The 21,705-nt window shown below is 45.1% G+C and overlaps 1 protein-coding gene across 2 annotated transcripts in view; it reads right to left on the bottom strand.

The window, feature by feature from the left end:
* LOC124612474 overlaps nt 1-21,705 on the bottom strand; it is a 775,045-nt gene that overhangs the window by 39,208 nt on the left and 714,132 nt on the right. For both annotated transcript variants that reach the window (XM_047140706.1, XM_047140707.1), the window contains exon 6: nt 2,604-2,678. In XM_047140706.1, the coding sequence (XP_046996662.1) occupies nt 2,604-2,678 (75 nt within the window). The remainder of the gene's footprint in view (nt 1-2,603; nt 2,679-21,705) is intronic.

Raw genomic sequence — 21,705 nt, 5'->3', positions numbered from 1 at the left:
CTTGACAACATACGAGGTATGCATAGTCCGCTGAACTGTTTTCGAACAGCTAACGGTGTGGTCTCGCATTGGAGGTTTCTAGACCCTCCTAGTGGGGCCACTTCAAATGTCAATTTGCGCAAAGGAGCGTGATGAAAATAGTTAAAAGGCAACAGATTTTAGAAGTGAACATAGCACTAAAAATCAGCATTAGAGCGAATTTTGAATAACGAAAGTTTCATTTCCAGGGTTTCGACTTCGTTCTTGGAGTCAAGCTAGTTCAATCAATAGGAATCAAAGGAGGGCTGAAACAGAGACTAGAATATAATTGTAGATTTACATACATAAAAGCAATTAAAAACAAATGAACAAAGATTTCAAGTGGAGAAAGAATGACGGAAGGAAAAATGAAAGCAAATGAAGAAATTATTAAAATTATGCGACAAAGGAATGGAATTAAAAAATTAGATTTAAATCAATTAACTGAATAAAAATAGTCCTTTCGATAAAGATTTCAAAATAAAAAAAGCTTACTACAGTTGCTGAAATTCGAACTCACAACCTCCAGCATGCAAAGCTGTTATCCTATCCATTACACCACGCAACCAGACTACTTACAGCCAACTTTTTTAACGCACTTGAGTATCGCACAAAATCACGAATTTTTTTCGTCAATTGCTCACAAATCAGGGCCCAGACGGGAGAATAACTGCTGTGAATGATATATGGGATCTTAACATACATCACCGAGCAGATAGTTTCAAAACGTCGATCGCACCGCTGGGAACCTCTTCTTGTAAGCGTGAATAACGTAACAGGGATGTACTACACGTTAACATACGTCTGAGTTGGCACCATAAATCTAATGCGTTAATCCAGTATCAACAAAATTAACAAATAAACTTTGTTGTTCTAATCTGCAAATCATGTTGATAATGTCGCCAAAGAAATAGGACTCCCACTTTATTAACAAAAGTAGTACCAGATTAAGAGCACTCTATATAGGTATCTAGTAAAATTTAGTAATACATCAGTACACATACCATCATCATTATCAGTGTCTCAAGTGTACTGCATAAAACACAGCCACTGAAACATAATCGAATGTAAATATAACTGACTGGTTGGACTATTATCTATCCACGTAAATTAAACTCCTCCGCCGCGATTTTCTGTCTGTGTCTGAAGTCTAGTCTCAGGAACTGCTGCGGGGATTTTTAAACGGTTTCCACTAATTGATTGACTGATTCACGACGAATGTTGGTGCATAAGTTCACAGCGTTTTTCCGCAAGTTTAATATACACAATGGAGAGACATGACAGAGAATTTAGTCATATATAATATACTGTCTTTCACTATTTACAACCGTCTACCAACGCAGGGGTACCTTTTCGATTCGGGTACTGTAGAAAATACGTGGTTTTGAGTTGAAGAACTCGTGTGGAGAGCATTTTCATTCGGAAAGGAAATTCCTTGAAGGCTGTTCGATACACGGTGGAAAAGGTGAAAATCCAACCCATTTCCCGTACAGTGTTTTTTATCAGTCTAGCAGAATGAGGGCAGGCGTTACCGTGGAGTAGCACCACTTTACGCAGTCCTCCTCGTTGTTGTTCTCGCAAGACGTCTCAGTTGTTGACATTGAATGTTGGCAGTGATGGTTACGCATCGGGGAAGCAACACCACGCCGTCGCTATTTCGCCGTGCATAACATTATCTTTTTGTGGATGCGCGCAGGACCTTGTATGGGGTGTTGCTGCTTTGTCTGGGCCCAACCATTCCTGTCTTTTCCTCATGTTGGCGTAAAGACACAATTTCTCGTTACCACTAACGATACAGAATAGGAATGGCCGGTGTTGTTCACGAGTCAGTTGATGAGGAGCGAGCAGAGATGAACATGTGGCCACCTGCTGATTTTTGTGAATCTGGCTTTGTTCATGCAATATCCATGCACCCGATTTTTCAATCTTCCCCATCGCATGCAAATGTCACATGATGGTGGAATGATCACAGTTCACCACATTTGCCTGTCCTCTAGTACACTGATGCAGAACATTGCGGATTAATGCGTTTCAACGATCTTCATCAACTCCCGAATGTCTCTCTGAACGTGGAGTCGTCACTAATGTCAAAACGACCCTCCTACAAACGAGAAAACCATTTTCTTGCCGTTCTCTATCCAGTGGCATTATCCCCATACATGGCGCAAATGTTTCTAGGTGCGTCCGCCGCTGTCACCCCTGTATTGAACTAAAATAGAAGAATATGTTAGAAATGTTCCGATTTCACTACTTAGCATTCCATTTTCTAACGTCCACGGCTTCACTCAGTATCTCCAAAAGACGAACTGACAATACGTAAACTCAAATAGCAACAGTGAACTACGAATAAAAAATGACCACCGATAAATAAACCTACAGCAACCGGAAGACTAACATGCAAAACAAAACCACTATGAACTTATGCACCAACCTAATAGTTTATTACTGCTACGCCAGACAAGTTGTCTGGCCGTAGATATCCCTGTGAATAATTAACATTTTTAAATAAAAACTTGTTTGCAATTGTGTATACTGGATAAAGGCTAACAAAATGTGTAATTAGGAGCTTCTGCGTGTTTATTTACCTGTCTGTAGGCCTCGTTCTTCTCCCTCTCCAGCTGGTCTTTCCACTGTTCATATTTCTCCTTTTCAGTCCGCAACTGAAAACAATAAATACAGATATTAGATTTTTTGCATGTTTCTCCTCTGATGAGGTTAATTTTTATCGGCTGACATTATTATTCACTTTGTACCACATAAGTAAACTGAAGATCGGTATCTTAAGACTTAACGTAACTGATTCTCCTAAAAACTGCAATTGAATAAATGCAATTACATTTTTCCAGAAGCGTTTCGCCTTCATTTGTTAATGCGTCTTCAGTGGCCGTAAACAAGTAGTCTACGCAATTTCACTTAACTGCAACACTTACAAACAGCTCAGGTCCTGGCACTTTCTTGTTCAGAGCGTACTGTAAGCAATAAAACACATTCATTTCAGAAAAAAAATAGCTAGGGGCAGAATTGATTGTAGCTTCTAAGCACACTGCCAGAATATGTGTTATTTAAATGAAAATGTATATGTATTTCAGGCCACTGAAGACGCTTTACTAAATTAAGGCAAAATATGTCTGAAAAAAAAAAACCAGATTAAACTTATCCATTATGGATATTGCGGAACTCCGTGACTGCATATTAGCTGAATATAAAAATGATAACTGCGGCTACTCACTTATGAAATACTTGCTTATTTCCATTAACAAGTTTACAAGGCTTTTCAGGTTCATCTTTAGAAGAGGGATGCAGGGGGGGGGGGGGGGGGGGGGGTGTTCAGATTCACGTTTGAAGCATGATTTTGGATACTGGAGTTCGTCTCTTACGGCAGGATTGTAGCACACACTTAATTGTAACATTTGTTGGTCAAAATGATGCAAGACACGAAGGAACTAAAGATCTTAGCTGTCAGTGGGCTCTGATTTATATCAATGGGGCAAGTAGAAATTTTGTGCCAGAACAGCGATTCGAATCTGGGTGTCCTGTTTACCAAGCAGATGTGCTGACCACTACCCATCCGCACACAATGGTCACCGCAACGACACAGACTACCCTAGCACGCCTCCCGTCACACTCAGATTCTCAACTTATACCACATATTACTGATGTAGTGCCCCTGGTCATTAGCCTCATTACTCGTGGCATCTCGCCGATTCCCGCGGGAGTTGGAGCTTGGTGTTCATCCACACTGAAGGGATCACTGGCCGTCTTCGACTTAATTACGTAAATGTGGTGTTTGTTCTTTCGGACATGTCCAAAAGAACAGACACCATTTTTATCCTGAAGCCAGTATGAATCAAGACGCAAATTATTTCAGGACATTAGCTGCCAATGGGCACTGATTTACATTAATGGGGCACGTAGAAAATTTGTGAGAGACCGGTACTCAAACTCGTGTCTCCTACTTCCTACGCAAGTTCTCAGACCTCTGGATGACACAGTGGACACCACAACCGCACAGACTTCCCCAGCACGCCTTCCGTCAAACCCAAATTCTCAACTGATACCACACCATCAGACCCAAATTCTCAACTGATGCCACACGCTACGGATGTACTGCCCCTGTTCATTAGAATCATTACCCGTGGCATCTCGCCAATTCTCATAACAATTCGAGCTTGGTGTGCATTTCCACAGGAGTAATGACTGGTACTCTTTGTTTTAATTATCCGAAAGAACAAACACTGCACATACATAATTAAGGCGAAGACAGCCATTGATCCCTTCAGTGCAGATGCTCACCTAGCTCCAACTTCTACGGGAATCGGCGAGAAGCCACGAGTAATAAGGCTAATGAAAGGGGGCACAACATTTATTGTGAGTGGTGTAAGTTGAGAATTTGCGTCTGACGGGAGGCGTGCTACGATAGTCCATTCATGTCGCAACTTCGGAGACGAAGGCCCACTCGCGTACCCTTGATGAATGCACGACACAAAGATTTACGCCTCGCCTGGGCCCGTCAACACTGACATTGGACTGTTGAAGACTGGAAACATGTTGCTTAGTCGGACGAGTCTTGTTTCAAATTGCATCGAGCGGATGGACACGCACGGGTATGGAAACAACCTGATGCCCCGCATGTCAGCAGAGGACTGTCCACGCTGGTGGAGGCTCTGTAGTAGCGAGGCGCGTGTGCAGCTGGCGTGATATGGGACTCCTGATACGTCTAGATAAGATTCGCACAGGTGACACCTACGTAAGCCTTCTGTCTGATCACCTGCATCCATTCGCGTCCACTGTCCATTCCGGCGGACTTGAGAAATTCCAGTAGGCCAACACCCCATAGGTCTACAATTGCTACAGAGTGGCTCCAGGAACACTCTTCTGACTTTAAACACTTTCCCTGACCACCAACCTCCCCAGAAATGAACATTATTGAGCATATCTGGGATGCCTTCCAACGTACTGTTCAGAAGAGATCTCCACCCCCTCCTACTCTTACGGATTTATGGACAGCCCTGCAGTGTTCATGGTGTCAATTCCTTCCAGTACTACTTCAGAAATTAGCCGAGTCCATACCACGTCGTGTTGAGGCACTTCTTCGTGCTTGTGGGGGCCCTGCACGACATTAGGAAGGTGTAACAGTTTCTTTGGTTCTTCAGTGTATTATCTCTCATGTGGCAGTACCGCTGTGCCACTTTTCAACAGGACAGCACTCGTTCACGCATGGCACGATATTGAGGTGCTCCCGTGGACAGCAAGGGCCCAGATTTGTCTTCTATCGAACATATGCGGGGCTAGCTCGGACGTCGGCTCCCTCCCAGCAGCTGTATTCGCAATATCAAGCGCCAGTACAGCAATACTGTGAGCCAACTTGCCTCAGACGAGGATACAACGGCTTCATGAGAACCTTCCGAACCGAATCAGTGCATGCATCCGCGCCAGACGGCTGATAATTTGGCTTGCAAGCGGCTGATCTTGAGAAAATTTGAAAGGTTGTCAGACGAAATATAAGCATAAGAGTTAATAATATACCAGATGCACTCCCGAAAAATTATGGAATATCACGTACCCTCTCAACCAGTGACGTTTCGTTTCTTTTCCTCATCCCCTTTTCAGGTCTTCATTTTTTTGTCAGGCAGTGCCGTTAATGGAAATAAAGAAATACTGTATTTGATAAGTGGTTGGTGGCAGTTATCAGTACAGGGTGTCCCACTCAAACCTCCCAGATTTCAAGGACCCAGGAGAGAAAAACCACAGTAGATACGACGTGAAAAATTTATATTCCCGTGCCAGAAGTGCCAAGTATCGTCGCCAGAGAGCAGCATGGTCGCATGAAGTGAAACTGGGGACTCCACAGCAGCGCGTGCAAGTAGTAGTGTGGTTTCCAGAAACAAAATCGCCGATTACTGTGCAAAGAAATTATCGTCGTGTGTATGAATGTGATCCACCTGATGTGAAAATAATTAAGGAATGGCATAGGAAATTTCTAGCAACAGGAAGTGTTCTGAAACATTCTGGCGGTGCACGTTACGGAGTTTCAAAAGAGACAGTGGAGGGCATCAGACAAACGTTTCTCAGAAGCCCACGTAAGTCAATTTGTCAAGCATCTAAGCAACTTGATGTACCTCGATCACCATTGCATCGTGTAGTTCACCAGCGTCTTCGTATGTTTGCTTACAAAGTGCAAATTCTGCAACATCTGACGCCGAACGACAAACCAAGCCGACAACAATTTGCTGCGGATGTGCTGCAGCGCACTGATGTGGATGCCAGCTTCCTGGAAAGATGTTTATTCTCCGATGAGGCAACCTTTCATCTATCAGGAAGGATTAATAGGCATAATGTTCGGATTTGGGGTTCGCAAAATCCGCACGCTGTCAAAAATGGTTCAAATGGCTCTGAGCACTATGGGACTTAACATCTGAGGTCATCAGTGCCCTAGAACTTACAACTACTTAAACCCAACTAACGTAAGGACATCACACACATCCATGTCCATCACACACATCCATGTCTGAGGCAGGATTCGAACCTGCGACCGTAGCGGTCGCGTGGCTCCAGACTGAAGCGCCTAGAACCGCTCGGCCACACCTCGCCGGCCGCACGTTGTCATTGAACATGTTCGTGATAGTGCTAAAATAAACGTCTGGTGCGGGCTAATGCACGACAAGGATTGCTGGACCGTTCTTCTACCCGGAACAAACAGTGAATAGGTCAGTGTATCTGGACATGTTGGAGCAGTTTGTGTACCCTCAGATACAAGACCTGCAACCCAACATCAGTTTTCAACAAGCTGGAGCTCCGCCGCATTGGTCAACGGCTTTTCGCAAGTTCCTGGATAGGAAACATCCCAATCGTTGGATCGGACGCAGAGGACCCATTGTCTGACCACCACGTTCACCCGACATTACGCCGCCTGATTTCTTCATGTGGGGATTCGTGAACGATCCGCGTGTATGCGACCAAAGTGGACGATATTCCTACATTGCACATCGTATCACTAATGCGATTGCAACAATAATAGAGGAAATGTTACAAAAAACTTGGCAAGAAGCTGAATATAGACTCGATATTCTTCGTGCTACAAATGGTTTCACATGTAGAGGTTTATTGATGATAAATAAATATACTACTGGCCATTAAAATTGCTACACCACGAAGATGACGTGCTACGGACGCGAAATTTAACCGACAGGAAGAAGATGCTGTGATATGCAAATGATTAGCTTTTCAGAGCATTCACACAAGGTTGGCGCCGGTGGCGACACCTACAACGTGCTGACATGAAGAAAGTTTCCAACCGATTTCTCACACACAAACAGCAGTTGACCGGCGTTGCCTGGTGAAACGTTATTGTGATGCCTCGTGTAAGGAGGAGAAATGCGTACCATCACGTTTCCGACTTTGATAAAGGTCGGATTGTAGCCTATCGCGATTGCGGTTTATCGTATCGCGACATTGCTGCTCGCGTTGATCGAGATCCAATAACTGTTAGCAGAATATGGAATCGCTGGGTTCAGGAGGGTAATACGGAACGCCGTGCTGGATCCCAACGGCCTCGTACCACTAGCAGTCGAGATGACAGGCATCTTATCCGCATGGCTGTAACGGATCGTGCAGCCACGTCTCGATCCCTGAGTCAACATATGGGGACGTTAGCAAGACAATAACCATCTGCACAAACAGTTCGACGACGTTTGCAGCAGCACGGACTATCAGCTCGGAGACCATGGCTGCGGTTACCCTTGATGCTGCATCACATACAGGAGGGCCTGCGATGGTGTACTCAACGACGAACCTGGGTGCACAAATGGCAAAACGTCATTTCCTCGGATGAATCCAGGTTCTTTTTACAGCATCATGATGGTCGCATCCGTGTTTGGCGACATCGCGGTGACCGCACATTGGAAGCGCGTATTCGTCATCGCCATACTGGCGTATCACCGGCGTAATGGTATGGGGTGCCATTGGTTACACGTCTCGGTCACCTCTTGTTCGCATAGACGGCACTTTGAACAGTGGACGTTACAGTTCAGATGTGTTACGATCCCTGGCTTTATCCTTCGTTCGATCCCTGCGAAACCCTACATTTCAGCAGGATAATGCACTACCGCATGTTGCAGGTCCTGTGCGGGCCTTTCTGGATACAGAAAATGTTCGACTGCTCCCTGGCCAGCACATTCTCCAGATCTCTCACCAATTGAAAACGTCAGGTCAATGGTGGCCGAGCAACAGGCTCGTCACAATACGCCAGTCACTACTCTTGATGAGCTGTGATATCGTGTTGAAGCTGCATGGGCATTTGTACCTGTACACGGCATCCAAGGCCTGTTTGACTCAATGCCCAGGCGTATCAAGGCCGTTATTACGGCCAGAGGTGGTTGTTCTGGGTACTGATTTCTCAGGCTCGATGCACCCAAACTGCGCGAAAATGTAATCACAAGTGAGTTCTAGTATAATATATTTGTCCAATGAATACCCGTTTATCACCTGCTTTTCTTCTTGGTGTAGCAATTTTAATGAGCAGTAGTGCAAATTTTTTGAGATACTCCACAATGTGGTGCATTTTTCATTGTCGTGTCTACTGTGGGGTTTTCCAAATCTGGGAGGTTTGAATGGGACAGCCTGTATTTCCATTCAATCTAAGACTTCGACAGTGCCCTGCGCTGTGTGCGCCTGGGGATGAATGCGTGGCCGCGGGCCGTCCTGTAGCGGACCGCTGTCCGGACAGATCGGATCGATGGCGGCGGCAGGCGGCCGCCCCCTGGCCGCGCACTTGTGAATGGCCCGCCTCTGAATGGGACGCCGTCCAAGAGCCGGTGCGGCGCGCTGCTGCCGACCCACAACGCCCAGCGGCGCCGCCGGGCTGCATGCCTACCTAGGCGCAGCGGCTGCTTCCACGCTCGGCAACGGCGGTTCGCTTTAAAGGGGGCCGCGCCTAGCCATCACCCATTTCGTCCAGATTTATGGTACATGCGGGCCTTGGTCAGAGATAAAGTGATAGAAGTGGGGGGTTCCAGACCATATTTAGAAAAAAATAACATTTCTGGTGCGAATCAGAGGACGCATGAACCACTTACGTTAGCTTAACTTCGAGGCAATATCTAAAAAAATGTTCAAATCTGTGTGAAATCTTACGGGACTTAACTGCTAATATCATCAGACCCTAAGCTTACACACTACTTAACCTAAATTATCCCAAGGACAAACACACACACCCACGCCCGAGGGAGGACTCGAACCTCCGCCGGGACCAGCCGGCAATATTTGGCATAGCCGAAAGCGTACACAACGGTAATCCGAGGATCGTGGTATTGAGTCCCATATGGGAAGACTTTTGTCATTTTCAATTTTTACGTCACTTGCACTACAAATAAACCGAGTTAATGCTTAGTATATTGTACTTGATGTGATGAAACCCTATTTGTAGAGCAACAAATTTCTTCCGTTCACTGATTCGTGAGGAGAGTAAGCAAATCCACAATTATACCACGACATTTCTCAGAACGAGGATGGACTGTCATCGTTCACTATTAAATGGTTCAAATGGCTCTGAGCACTAAGGGACTTAACATCTGAGGTCATCAGTCCCCTAGAAATTAAAACTACTTAAACCTAACTATCCTAAGGACATCACACACATCCATGCCCGAGGCAGGATTCGAACCTGCGACCGTAGCGGTCGCGCGGTTCCAGACTGAAGCGCCTAGAACTGCTCGACCACACTGGCCGGCCACTATTAAATACACACAGCTAAAGCAACACTGCGAATCGTCAGCTAAGAATTTGATCAAAAGGCTTCAGAACCGTTCTTATCGCGTCTAGAGAGAAAAACAAAGCACACCCTAAGAAAACTGCCTCAAAATACATTGTACATGGCAAGCTATCCTCGCCAATATTTGGTGAAATGAAGGGTTACTGTGGTTTACTAGCAAACCGTACGATGAGAGGGAACAGCATATGAATGTCAAACAAGCTTGTTTTTGTATACCAGCTTATCAACTGTAAAATAAAATGATAATCGTGAACGCCTCAGAATCCCTTCCTCGAAATTTATTTTCATCCCAAGTTTTCCTTGGCCTTGCCTTTCATGCCTTTTGTGAAAATATTAATAAATACAATATACTGAGCGTTTTTTTGCAGTGTAAGTACAGTAAAAATCGAAAATAAAAATACCTGCATTAGGACTGGAACCCGCGACCCTCGGATTACCGTTCTGTAGTCTTTCCGCTGCGCCAATCGTGGCCTGGAAACTACGCTAAGATGGCTCATGCGTCGCCCGACCCTCGCCAAAAATGCTGTCCCCCCTCTAAAAGCTTGGTCATTTGGAGCTCCCGCTTCTGCCGCTTGTATATCTGGCCAAGCCCTGCACATACCATACATTTGGACGAAATCGGTGATGATAAGCAGGAGCGGTCCCCTTGTCAGTTCCTCTCCTGTTTTGTAACAGTGGACAGCACACAGCCCTGCCCTACTGGTTCACAATGGACAAGAGAATAATTGTATATTTGGAATGAACAGATTCCACATCACAATTACGCTATCCTGATAACGTTGTAATAACAAGTGGTAAAACGGAATATCTGAACACGTCTTGTACCACTGCTTTACTAGACAGCTAAAAATCAACAGATCATTTATTATTAAAAATTAAATTTCCTGACACTAAATAAAAATGAAACGTGCTTTCCTTGCAAGCATAGGAACAACGTAAACAAGGCATTAAGTGCAAAACATTTAACAATACTCACAATTCACTTAGAATGCCTTAATATGTAGTATTGTGTCACGTAATTACATTCGCAACATCAGTGTTGAACTGACGGCGGGCTGCCATTTCAAAAACGAACTACCCACATACGTCAACAGGTGGCATAGTTATATCGTTGTAGTGGCGATAAAAGCATACATAAGTAGACGGATAAATTAATTACAAAAACAGTGTTAGAAAAATGTAAACAGAAGAAGGGAAATTAAAAACTATAGTTAAGCATGTACGAACAAAATTACACGTTTAAATCAAGTAATTCATTTGAGGGCTGAGCGCAAGGGGACGAAGGGGGAGCATATTGGGACAGTCACAAATCAACCATAACTGATATATGTGAGAGGCAATAACGTATAGCATGTTACATTCAATAATGTAAGATTTATTTCACTCGTGTGGAAGTCACACGGAAACGCTGAAAAATCAATCAGATACGATCTAGACTCAATCGATTTGTGCAATGATATTATCAAATCGTTATGAACTTGTAGCGGCAGCTAGAGAGTGAAAGGTACGACTATACTCGTATTTGCAAATCAACGGCTGATTGGGAGCCTGGCACGCAGCTCAGTCACCTTGTTAGCTAGCCTGTAGGCTGACAGTTGTCCGCGTTGTGATGGTGATGGACGTTACGTGTTCACAGCTACAGGACATCGACAAAAGTGAGGCCGAGAGACCATGCTAGGTCCTATTTAAAAGCTCGGTACCAACATGAAAACAGCAGACTGTCTGGGTAGGCACTATTTTCTACTGGCACACCAACCTCAACAAGTATCTTCAAGGACTATGCCTCAGACTGACAGCAGCTTTTTTCATAGGACTGAATGGGACGAAAGCTATGAAATATGCTACACAAAATCGAATTTCGAGATGGCAGGGTTAGAGGAGTCATGCGTCTGCATTAAATTTTGCGAGAAGCTCAAGAAAACCTTTGCAGAGACGCACCACACGCAGAAAGTCTGCAATGAGGAGTGCTCAAGCGGTACTCGGTGTTAAGAATGGTCCACACGGTATAAAAATGGCCGGACGGAAGTCAAAGACGACCCTCGTTCAGGACGCCCTTCGACGCCTGCCCAAGGCTTAATTCACCATGAATTCGTGCCACAGGGACAAACTGTTACTCGATGGTAGTATCGTGACGTGTTGCGACACCTGCGAGAAAGTGAGATAAGGAAACGGCCTGAAATGTGGCTAGACAATCCATGGTTCTTACCATCACGATAACACACCCGCACGTTCATCCCTGTTGGTGCGTGACTATTGCACAAAAAACGAAATCACTGCGCTGCCTCATCTTCCATACTCATCAGACCTAGCCCCGGCGACCTTTGATTCCCTAAGTTGAAATCCACGTTGAAAGATGAAGATCTGCAACGGTGGACGAAATAAAATTTGCAGACGGTGCTTCGCGCGATCCAAGAAGGGGCGTACCGAGACTGGACTGCTTCCGGAAGGGGAAACGGCGTTGGAAGCGGTGTACCAATTGTGGAAGAGAGTATTTCGAAGGAGACCGTGCACAAGAAGTAAACGGTATGCGTAAAAAAAAAATTATGGACAAAGTTTCCGAATTTTTTGAATAGATCTCATGTATATACTCAAGTAAAATTTCCCTCCTGCAAAACTGAACAATTACTGTTTCGCACATTTTGATATTCAGACCTTATTGAACATGTTTCGAAATCTGTTGCGATGGTAAAACGAATTTCTAGCAATACTGTACTACTAAAAAGATTTCAAGATAGCGACGCCATTCAATACATTTAAAGCATCGCTTCACAATACAATTACATCACGTCGAGGAAAGCAGTACGAAAATTTGATATCCGTTTATATGATAGCTGTTGCAATCCACAATTAAATCTATGCTAAAAAGGAAATTGGCAGCAGTGAAAGAAGCGCTACGAAACAATAATAGCAAACTTTAATTAAAACAAAGTAAACCAAAGTTACAAGCTCGATAGCTTTCGACAATGTGTTACTCAGAGTCAGACTATCGCAGTCATTTGTTCTGATATATGACTTACACTGAGGTGGTAAGTCATGATATTCCTCCTAAAAACGTGTCGGGCCTCCTTTTGCCCGTTAGAGCACAGCAACTCGACATGGAATGGATTCTGTGGTGTCACCGCCAGACACCACACTTGTTAGGTGGTAGCCTTTAAATCGGCCGCGGTCCGTTAGTATACGTCGGACCCGCCTGTCGCCACTGTCAGTGATTGCACACCGAGCCCCGCCACACGGCAGGTCTAGTCGAGAGACTTCCTAGCATTCGCCCCCAGTTGTACAGCCGACTTTGCTAGCGATGGTTCACTATCTACATACGCTCTCATTTGCCGAGACGACAGTTTAGCATAGCCTTCAGCTACGTCATTTGCTACGACCTAGCAAGGCGACATATTCAGTTACTCTGAACAGATAATATTGGGAATCATGTACCGTCAAGAGCGACGTTCATCATTCATGAATTAAAGTTAAGTATCAAACTAGCTACGTCCGCTTTCTGAATTCTAATTCCTTGTTATGTTCCAAACCTCACGTCAGTATAGTCCTTCCCTCCTCACGCCAGCCTGCGGGAGCTAAAACGCGTGCATTTCGGCCTCCAATAGTAACACGGTGTTGGCTCTTCAGCCAACACAACAGATTCTACAAGTCGTTGGAAGTCCCCTGCAGAAATATTGAGCCATGCTGCCTCTATAAACGTCCATAATCGCGGGACTGTTGCTGGTGCACGATTTTGCGCACGAACGGAACTCTCGATTATTTCCCATACCTGTTCGGTGAGATCCATGTCGGGCGATCTGGATAGCCAAACCATTCGCTCTAATTGTGGACCGGTGACATGACAATGCGTCATCCACATAAATTTCATCATTGTTTGGGAACATGAAGTCCATGAATGGCTGAAAACGGTCTCCAAGTAACCGAACACAATAACTTCCAGTCAACGACCAAGTCCATTCCATGTAAACACAGCCCACACCATTATGGAGCCACAGCCATCTTGCACAGTGCCTCGCCGACAACTTGGGTCCACGGCTTTCAGGGGTCTGCGCCACACTCGAACCCTACCATCAGCTCTTACCAACTTAAATCGGGACTCATCCATACAGGCCGCGGTTTTCCAGTCGTCTAGGGTCCAACCGATACGATCACGAGCCCAGGAAAGTCGCTGCAGGCGATGTCGTGCTGTTGGCAAAGGCTCTCGCGTCGGTCGTCTGCTGCTATAGCCCACTGACAACAAATTTCGCCGCACTGTCCTACCGGATACGTTCGTCGTACGTACCGCGCTGATTTCTGCGGTTATTTCACGCAGTGTTGCTTGTCTGTTAGCACTGTCAACTCTACGCAAAGGCCGCTGCTCTCGATCGTTAAGTAAAGGCCGTGAGCAATTGCGTTGTCCATGGTGAGAGGTATTGCGTGAAATTTTATACTGTCGGCACACTATTGAGACTGTGTATCTCAGAATATTGAATTCCCTAACGATTCCCGACGTGGAGTGTTCCATGCATGTAGCTCCCCCTATGATTCCGTGTCCAAGGTCTGTTAATCCCCTTCGTGCGGCCATAATCACGTAGGAAACCGTTTCACAGGAATCGCCTGTGTACAAGTGACAGATCCGCCAATGCACTGCCCTTTTGTACCCTGTGTACGCGAAACTATCGCTTTCTATAAATGTGCATATCGCTGTCCCATGACTTTGCCACCTCAGTGTATTTGTATTCAGAAATGTACACCAATCCCCTGGTTCCGACCAAGGTTTTCGGGAGGTTTCCCTTGGTTCTAAGGGCGTTTGTCGGGACTGGTAAGCCCACTCCCATGTATCCCACTATCAGCTTGTCTGATAATGGACTGAATAGAACCGCGACGCTTTCATGGGCCGGATCTCGAATAGCCCGCTCCACTACCAGGAGCGTCACATGCAATTCAAATCAGAACAATACTCCGTTCAGAAACAAGTACACATACATAAAACATATACACACTATTCACACAAACGTTATAATTTCTCGCTGAAACAGCGTCCCAAACGGTATTCCAGAAGTAAATTAATAAGCTTCCAATTCCCCGGTTCCGAATGAAGTTTTTTGGAGGTTTCTCTTGGTTATAAAGTGTATGCCGGAACTGATAAGCCCAAGTGCCACACTGTCAGTTCGTCTGATACCTGGGGCTTGTTTTATGTAAAAGGCTTCAAGAGTTTTCACACAAAATTTTGGAGGCACGTCCTCGTATGTTATGACTGCAAAATATCGACACGAATTATCGACAGAATAACAGAAGAACTACTAGAAGATGACCTCAAGGAAGATCAGTTTGCGTACCGGAGAAATGTAGGAACACGCGAGAGAATATAGGCCGTAAGACTTTCTTAGGATGAAGAAACGCAAATCTACTTTTACAGCACGTGTAAACTTATAGAAAGCTTTTGACAGTGGTGACTGGAATGCATTCTTTAAAATTCTGAAGACATCACGGTAAAATACAGGAAGTTAAAGCTTACTTACAACTTGTTCAGAGAGCAGACTGTAATTATAAAGAGTCGACGGACATGTAAGGGAAGCAGTAGTCAAGAGAGTGAAGGAAGGTTGTAGACTATCCCGATGATGTTTTGCCTCTACATTAAGCACGCTGTGTGTGTAACCAAGGACATATTTGGAGAGGAAATCAAAGTTCAGGGAGAAAGACCAAAAACATTGCCGATGACATTTTAATTCTGTTAGCGGCAGCAAAGGACTTGGAAGAACAGTTGAACGGAATGGACTGTGTCTTGATACGAGGACATCAGACGAACATCAACAAGGCAAAACAAATGTAGCTGAATGCAGTTGAATTAAATCAGACGATTGTGAATAAATTAGATGCGGAAATGACACACTAAAAGCAGTAGATGAGTTTTATGATTTGGGCAACAAAACAACTGATGATGGCTGAAGTAGAGATGAAGAATGCTGAAGATGAGATGGGCAGATCACGTAACTAATGAGAAGTTACTGAATAGAATTGGGGCACAACTTGACGAAAAGAAGAGATTGGTTGATAGGACACGTTCTGAGACATCAGAATCATCAGTTCATACTGGAGGAAAATGTGTATGTATGTGTATGTGTGTGTGGGAGGAGGGGTAAATACTGTAGATGGAGACAAGAAGAGATGAATACAGTAAGCAGATTCAAATGGATGTTGACTGCAGTAGTTATTCGGAGATAAAGAGGCTTGCACAGGTTAGACTCTCAGTCTTCGGACTGAAGATGACGACAACAACAACAACAACAACAACAACTTTCGACTCTGTCATTGCGGTTTTTCATCACCCCTGAGAATAACTGTAAGTACGTTTCGATGAATGAGCCTAAGATGCTGATAATCATATCTGTGAAGTATGGCACGCACGTGATAGTGCGTAAGAATCCTGTCTTATAGCCCTACTGATCAAAGTATTCCGCTTTGTTTACCGACTGCTGGAGCGGTACACGATTTCCGACAACAGGTGCGTCCGAGACGAGAGAGGCCGGAGGACGGGCACGTGCCGCGCTCAGCAGGACCGCTGGAGCCGGAACACTGGAGCGTTCCGCCGGAAATAACGTCGCCTCGGTCACACTAAAAGTGTCGTGTCCGCCGCTCGCATCTGGGTTAAAATATCTGCCGCACCGGCCCGCGACATCGCCGTCTCGGCTTCTGATGCGGACTCCAGGATCCACCCGTCTGACGCGACGCGCGACTGAATTATCGCCCGCTTTTCAAAGGAAGAAGCTAACGTCAAATCTCTACTTTGAATGTTCTTTAGCATCGGTTCCAAAACTTCTTTGACTCCCGGCGCCACCAATAAAACAGAGCTTCTTCGCGGCAAAAAGAAACTCGGGACAATGGTCTATTTTATGCAGTTGAAGTGCGCATTTGATGCGGTTAGGTTAATTTAAAATTACAGATTGCATTCATTTCGAAATGTGGCGGGGACACAGCAAATAAAGGTGACTAGAGTTTCCTCGTTCGGAAAGTGAAATCCAGTTGTAACTGTGCGGCGTGGTTTTCGGTACAACGTCCCTACAGCTCAAGGAGCGTGCATAATGTTGGTATTATCAGCCGCTTAAACAATTTGTTCAACATGAGCACCGCAGACATCGACGAGATGTTGTACAGCGCCAGATCTGGCACCGGTGGTCAAAATAGGAACTAATCTTTTTCCTGTGTATATCCGTTCCGTATTAACGTAATACAATACGTACAAGGTTTCACTGCCGTATAATAATTACAGTCCACTTTGGACTTCTGTGAGTAGCTGCACCTGAATTATAACCACTAGATGTGTGACGAGTTCGACTATCTCTGGATGTCTGTCGTGCGTGCGGTGGAGAGCATATGAAATATCTGTGAAAGATAAACTAAAGCTTTAAACCTACAAATATTTGCAAAAAGCCCTAAGGTTGTTGTGCATGCATGCTAAAAGATATGTAGGCGTAGACACCGTCCACAGGCCCTGGTGGGCACATCAACACCGATCGAACAACCGACCGCCGTGTCATCCTCTGCAGATGATGTCATTGGATTGGGGTATAAGGGGGGGGGGGGGTGTCAGCACACCGCTCTCCCGGTCGTTAGCACTTTTCGTGAGCTGGAGTCGCTACTTCTCGGTCAAGTAATTCCTCCACTGATATCACGAGACATGAGTGCATCCCGTTCCAATCCTCCTACCACAGAAACAACCCCTGTAATATCGAACGGTTCTTTGCAAACCAAAAATTTGTACTGCGTAAGTTACAATTTACACTGCGTTTCTATCTACAAGGGGCCATCAAAAAGTTCAAGTTTGAGGGCGTTGCTGCAGCGCATATTCAACAAAGCACGACTCTGATGCGATTGTATAAGCAGTGACATGTAGCCAAGGGATGAGTGTGGCATTCGTGTCTTTCTCACGTGCGTGCGGTAAATGTGAAAACGTGAACTATTGCGGCGTTATTACCAAATACGTCTAAACAGGACCAACATGCCGTTATTCGTTTCTTGGCTGTCGAATGACAAACACCGATAGACACCCGTCGGAGAATGAAGAATGTGTGAGGGGCAGCACGTCTGCCGAAAACCACCGACAAGGTGATAACGAACGTTCCCATATCGCAAATGTCGTAACGCAGAACGACACACGAGCAACCGTGCTACAGTCCTGATCCATCTATCCCGCAACCCCCCCCCCCCCCCCCCCACACACACACACAAAGAGAGAGAGAGAGAGAGAGAGAGAGAGAGAGAGAGAGAGAGAGAGAGAGAGAGAGAGGGGGGGGGCGAAGAAGAAGAAGCCCTGAAGGGTCGAAGATTCCTGTCGGACGAGACTGTGCTATATAGGCAGATATTGGTTTCTTCATAGAGCAGGACACGATGTTTTATCAAACGGTTATATTCAACCTTGTGCGTCGATAAGATTGCTTCAGTACTCACGGTGATGTAGCCTGATTGGCATACCGATTCTGGACTGTTCTGTCTTCGAACTGAAGATTTTTGATCGTTCCTTATGTATTTATTCATGCGGAGGACATAGGTTTGTGAAATCGGGGAAATTTTTTGAAATACCCTGTGTAATAATACACCGAAAACGTATCATAAATGTACAAAGAATTTACTGAAGAGACTTGTCATCAATATAATAAATGGGCTGTATGAGCTTCTCTGTGTCTAATATTGAATTATTTTCGCGGTGCGCCTCTTAGCAATACCTTCCTATTGTGCCGCCCACAAGGGTGAATATAAAATAAAAATGACATATATATGGGACACTTCTGTTGTGGTTATTTGTAACTGGATTTATCGTGAACAACGTAGATATGTAGATTCAGATGACCTGTTTGTCAGACTTCGTACGCTCACGACAGTGTCAAGCGCCAACTGTCGACCACAACCAGAAGCATCATGGAACCGTCAAATTGCAAATTGGTAAAGGAAGCAAATGTGTGTGTGTGTGTGTGTGTGTGTGTGTGTGTGTGTGTGTGTGTGTGTGAGAGAGAGAGAGAGAGAGAGAGAGAGAGAGAGAGAGAGAGAGAGAGAGGAGGGGTAAGATTTGTAGGAGAGCAAAAAGGCTTGAATACAGTGAGCGGGTTCAAATGAACGCATATTGCGGCAGTCACGCAGAGGTGAAGAGGGTTGCACAGCAGAGCTGCATCGAACGCAGCAGCCAGCAGTCCCGTAACGGCGGTGGACGGACCTGAAAAACGCTTCTGTCGGCAAGTCGTGGCTAACGAAGCCGCCAAGGCTGGGCAGCAGAGGGGGGGCTGCCGATACGCCGCCGGCGACCACTGCGGCGCCGTCCCTCTGTGCTGGACCACACAGGGCGCCAGATGAGACTCGGACGCGCGTTTCTTTCATCTGCTTCTGCGCGTGTCGCTTTATGTAAGTCCATCATTGGCTCCGCAATAGAGCCAGCGGCCCTGACGGAATTCGCTTTGAAAAGGCGGCTTTGTGAAACACTTTATACAAAGTACAGACTTTACACCACGTGAGTTTCTACAGGATATCTCAAAACATTTAGGGTAGAAAGTATACATACGGCAGAGCATCCTAAGCTGGGTACTCTCAGATAAGGACGGCCCGAAATGAATGTTTCAACTAGAATCGAAATAAGCAACTTGCACTTCACATCACCGCGGTCGAAAATGCCTCATCCACGAACAATACGAAGTATCAAAAATTCGGCAATGAAATACTTCGCTGGGTAATCTACGGTAGAACTGAATTCTGAGTTCGAAATTATTTCGTTCCACCGTTCGCAACGTTTATACAGCGCATTTCAAAACCAGACTGCATAATTTCATAAAAGTATTCCCCATATGTAGACAATTAAAAAAGAAATAATGTGTCCGGAAATACTTCTTTTCCGAGCTATGGATTTTAAAATAACCATTAGTGACTCGAACGTTTTTCTTGCCGCAAGTATCTGCCGTGACAGAAGATACTAAATGGTTCAAATGGCTCTGAGCACTATGGGACTTAACTGCTGAGGTCATCAGTCCCCTAGACTTAGAACTACTTAACCTAACTAACCTAAGGACATCACACACATCCAGGGCCGAGGCAAGATTCGAACCTGCGACCGTAGCGGTCGCGCGGTTCCAGACTGTAGCGCCTAGAACCGCTCGGCCACTGCGGCCGGCAGAAGATACTAATTCCGAGACAAAGGTACACTGAGTGCTGTATTTAGCGTTCGACAGGTACTCAAATTAGCAACTGGCAGAAGTGCACTTCATGTGCGACACAGCGGACGGCAACGCCGCGCTGGATAGTCGTTTGCACTGGATGGTTATAATTATTAAAGTGCATCTACAGAGGTCCAGTGTAGGCTGTGCAGCCAAACTTCGTAGATTTTCTAATCCGTAAATGCGCAACCGATTTATAGTGGAAAACATTAGTTACAATTTTGGACACCAGATGCAAATCGGGCATTGTGAGTGCGGGCCTAATGGAATAGGAAAGGAACGTGGAACAGGAAAGGTTAAACAAGTGAGAGAGACATAATGTTGATTTTATTATTAACTGTCGCTTACACAGTTTGTTCAATACAAGCACCGGAGACCTCGAGGAGATAATGTACAGCGACAGGTCTGCACCTGGCGGCCAAAACTGAAACTAATATTTTTCCAGCGTAAGTCGGTTCGCCATTAACCATTAGCATATCTATTAGCTGCCATATGATAATTACACCCCACGCTGGACCTCCGTGAGTAGCTGCACTCTGATAATAACCACCCGGCACCCAGGCCGCCAGCGAAATGTTTTCTTTCCGAGCGTCGTCAGTTACGTCGCACATCGTAACAGCGCGCGATGCGAGGGGAGGCAGAGGCGTATGGAGTCACGGCGGCGGCGCGCGCTGTTGACGGCCTAGCGGGAAGAAACTTGTCAACATGCGGCTGAAAACGTAAGCCATCAACGTTTTCACCGCACCGTAATTTCGTGTTGGCGTCGTTGACTCGGCGGTACGAAGGCTCTAAATCTGAGAACAGACCAGTCTGACATCTTAATCTTTCTAACTGATTTTCGTATCAATGCATTCAGGACCGCAAGTTGCTATGATGTGTGTCAATCTGTGACAAGGTTTACGGAATGTGTGAGGACAATATCGGATACAGGAAAACGTACAAGAACTGGCGGGCAAACAAAGAACACTATAATTTAGAGCAATAATAATAATAATAATAATAATAATAATAATAACCCCTAGACTTGAAGGGGAGTTTAGAGCCATTTGAACCATTTGAAGAAGAACTTGAAGGGGAAAATTCGCCAGCAGTCTTCATTTTCATTCGGCGTATTTCGATGTACGTCCCTCAACCAGTTAGATAAAGATTTGTTTACCTAATGTATTTACCTAAAGCGTCCGCTGAAGATTTGTAGTTAGACGATGAATAAAACCATTTAAACTTCTGTAGTCGGTCACCAGATAAAGAAGTAGGTGGTTGGAATCATGCTGACAGACGAAAGGAGTCCCAGACCACCAGGCGATGTTTGAATGCCCAATCCTCTTCACAGTTTCTAAAGACAGTGATGACGTGTGATATATGATTTTGATCAGTTATTTAGATAGGGCAAGCTCGACAATCCTCAGTATGATATTGTAGAAAGAAGAATGGTCAACATTAATTTCTCGTCGGAACTGATGTCATTACTGATAGGGCACGCGCACAGGCGACAGACAAAGGAAGAAGGGATCGGTTGTGTATATTCTAGACAAACCAACCCAGTACTACCTTGAGTGATTTTGGGAAGTTCGTTAGAAACAAACTGTACTAGCTGAGAAGCGGAAAAATCAATGAACTGTGACAACTGCAGAAAGTGTATGGTATATGCGATGAATTGCAACCAAAAATCTGATAAATTGAGTTGATCACGCTTATGAACGAAGTAGTAGCTCTAGCATCCACTGAAGCTTAAAAAATCATACGTAGTGT

Source organism: Schistocerca americana, chromosome 4 (assembly GCF_021461395.2).
Source record: "Schistocerca americana isolate TAMUIC-IGC-003095 chromosome 4, iqSchAmer2.1, whole genome shotgun sequence".
NCBI lineage: Eukaryota > Metazoa > Arthropoda > Insecta > Orthoptera > Acrididae > Schistocerca > Schistocerca americana.
The sequence above is the reverse complement of the archived record's forward strand: the minus strand, read 5'-3'. Positions and strand labels throughout refer to the sequence as shown.